General features: G+C 34.5%; 1 protein-coding gene across 1 annotated transcript; it reads left to right on the forward strand.

The window, feature by feature from the left end:
- The first annotated feature begins 251 nt into the window (after positions 1 to 251).
- Positions 252 to 1158, forward strand: LOC131158092 (protein GRIM REAPER-like). Its single transcript, XM_058112693.1, has one exon. The coding sequence runs from the start codon at positions 591 to 593 to the stop codon at positions 1047 to 1049; it is 459 nt and encodes a 152-aa protein (XP_057968676.1). The 5' UTR covers positions 252 to 590; the 3' UTR covers positions 1050 to 1158.
- The last annotated feature ends 1068 nt before the right edge of the window (positions 1159 to 2226 follow it).

A 2226-nucleotide genomic window follows, 5' to 3' on the forward strand; every position in this document is an offset into this window, starting at 1 on the left:
AGGAAACCAAAAACAAGGACAAACCACATATTTTTAGGGACTTCGGGCTACAGTTAAATGGACTGTGACACTATCCCTGGCTAGCATAACCTTCTATGGTAATGGCAGCAAAAATGTCCTAAAAGAAGAGAGAATGTTCTCTAGCTTGGCAGCAAAAATGTCCCAAAAGAAGAGAGAATGTTCTCTAGCTTTGTAGAGTATTACTTTTTTTGGGGGTGACTTTTAGGCTTCTTTTTAGTTTTTAGGGGCAACTTAATCGCCATATCAAATAATATTATTGAGCATACAGTCCCTTATTTTTTCTTAATTAAATTTCATATGCCCCCGGGTACCTCTCCTTCGATAAAATAAGAAGCCCTAGTAGCCTGTTTGGGGTTTAGAAGCATACTCAAATGGGTTTTGGGGTTTGGCCCAAATTCAGCAAATAATTTGGCCAACCCATTATGGAAATAGAGCTTTCCTTCCCTTAGATCACGGAATATTATTTTATCTCCAAACCTCAAACTTCAAATACCCAACACTTCTCTTAACCCCCACCCCCCTTGCCCTGAACCCTCCCCATTTTGAGCCAATTTTGAGACAATTCATCAATGGCTGCCACTCACAAACTCACACCCATTCTCCTCTCCCTCCTCCTCCCTCTCCTCCTGCCCTTCCACCCTTGCCCAGCCTCCTCAGCTGAGCTCGAAGACTTTGAAGATTTTGAAGATTACACTCTCGATGCTCACTTTCCCCATCTCCACTCCTTTCGGCACCGACACCACACCGGTATAAGGAAAGGTAAGCATTGTCATCCTCATAACAACATATGCAATGGGGTTTCAGTGCGCAATGGGACTGGCCTTCTATTTTGCTGCAAAAAGCATTGTCGTAATGTCCTTGGAGATAGGAATAATTGTGGGAAATGCAAACACAAGTGCAAGTTTGGACAGCTTTGTTGTGGCGGCAGTTGCACCAGCGTCGGCTCCGATGCCACCCATTGTGGCAAGTGCGATAATGCATGCGATCCAGGGGTTATATGTGAGAATGGCTCATGTGGGTATGCTTGAATAAACTTCCCTCCAAAATACAAACACAATTCTACGTTCTTTGAATATATAATAAATGAAGTACATTATTGTTCAATGGATATATAAATGAAGTATATTATTGTTCAATGCATACATGTGAGATTGGTTATTTGATTACTTGCGAGGGAAGATATATTTTGTATCTAGATTCAAACGCTTGCTTTGTAAATTGAACACTACATGAAATCATGACAAAAAAAAATTATTACATGATCGTCAAAATTTGTATTAGCATGCAGCCCTAAAATATATTTATCTTAGTGGATCATGATTAATTTTTTCACTAGAGCTTGATGTTCAATAATATGAGTGATCTTTTGTGCCCTACTAATTTAGAATTCATTGGATCTTAATGCAATTGTCTTTTTAGAAAGTAAGAAAAGGGACAAACAACATATAAGTTAGCAAATGAAAGAAAAAGGGGATTTGGAAGGATTAGTTGAGCCTTACAATATTATTTGTTTTATTTTATTTTGTTTTATTTTTATTGTGCGATCTTAATTTATTAGAAATTTAATAAGTATGTGCTTTTAATTTTGTCCTTTATTTTGTTGCAAAAAGTTGAAACATCGAGCCACGGCCGGCATTGCGAGAACACATGGACCTATAGAAAATGTTTTGAGATTAATTTAAGAGACAAATGGGATTGCGGGACACATGTACCTATACACATGTCTTGAGATTATTTTAAGGACCGTGATTTGAATATTTTTTATTTTCGTTTTCCAATAAAAATTATATGCAAAAGAAAATTATTATTTCATGTTTATTATATTATTGTTGTTGCACATGATGTGTTCATATTAAAAAAACAGAAAGTTATTTTTCTCTCTCTTTTAATAGATGAAAATTCTGAATAAATATTTTAAATATTTATTCATTCATATTATAAGCACTATTATATAATGTAAATACATAATTTAATATTACAAAAAAAGTATTATTTTGATTTTAACTTTTGATTCTAATTTCTTGTCTTTTGAGGCTTGATAATTAATGTAAAGCTGAGCCTAGATTTCTTAAAACTAAAATTTCCCATCAGCTACATAAATTGTGCCTCGTGTTAATGCCCCATTTGGGTGATATATATATATATATATATATATATATATATATATATATATATATATATATTCTAGCCTTGGGAACCATGCAA

Source organism: Malania oleifera, chromosome 1 (genome assembly GCF_029873635.1).
Source record: "Malania oleifera isolate guangnan ecotype guangnan chromosome 1, ASM2987363v1, whole genome shotgun sequence".
Taxonomy (NCBI): Eukaryota; Viridiplantae; Streptophyta; class Magnoliopsida; order Santalales; family Ximeniaceae; genus Malania; species Malania oleifera.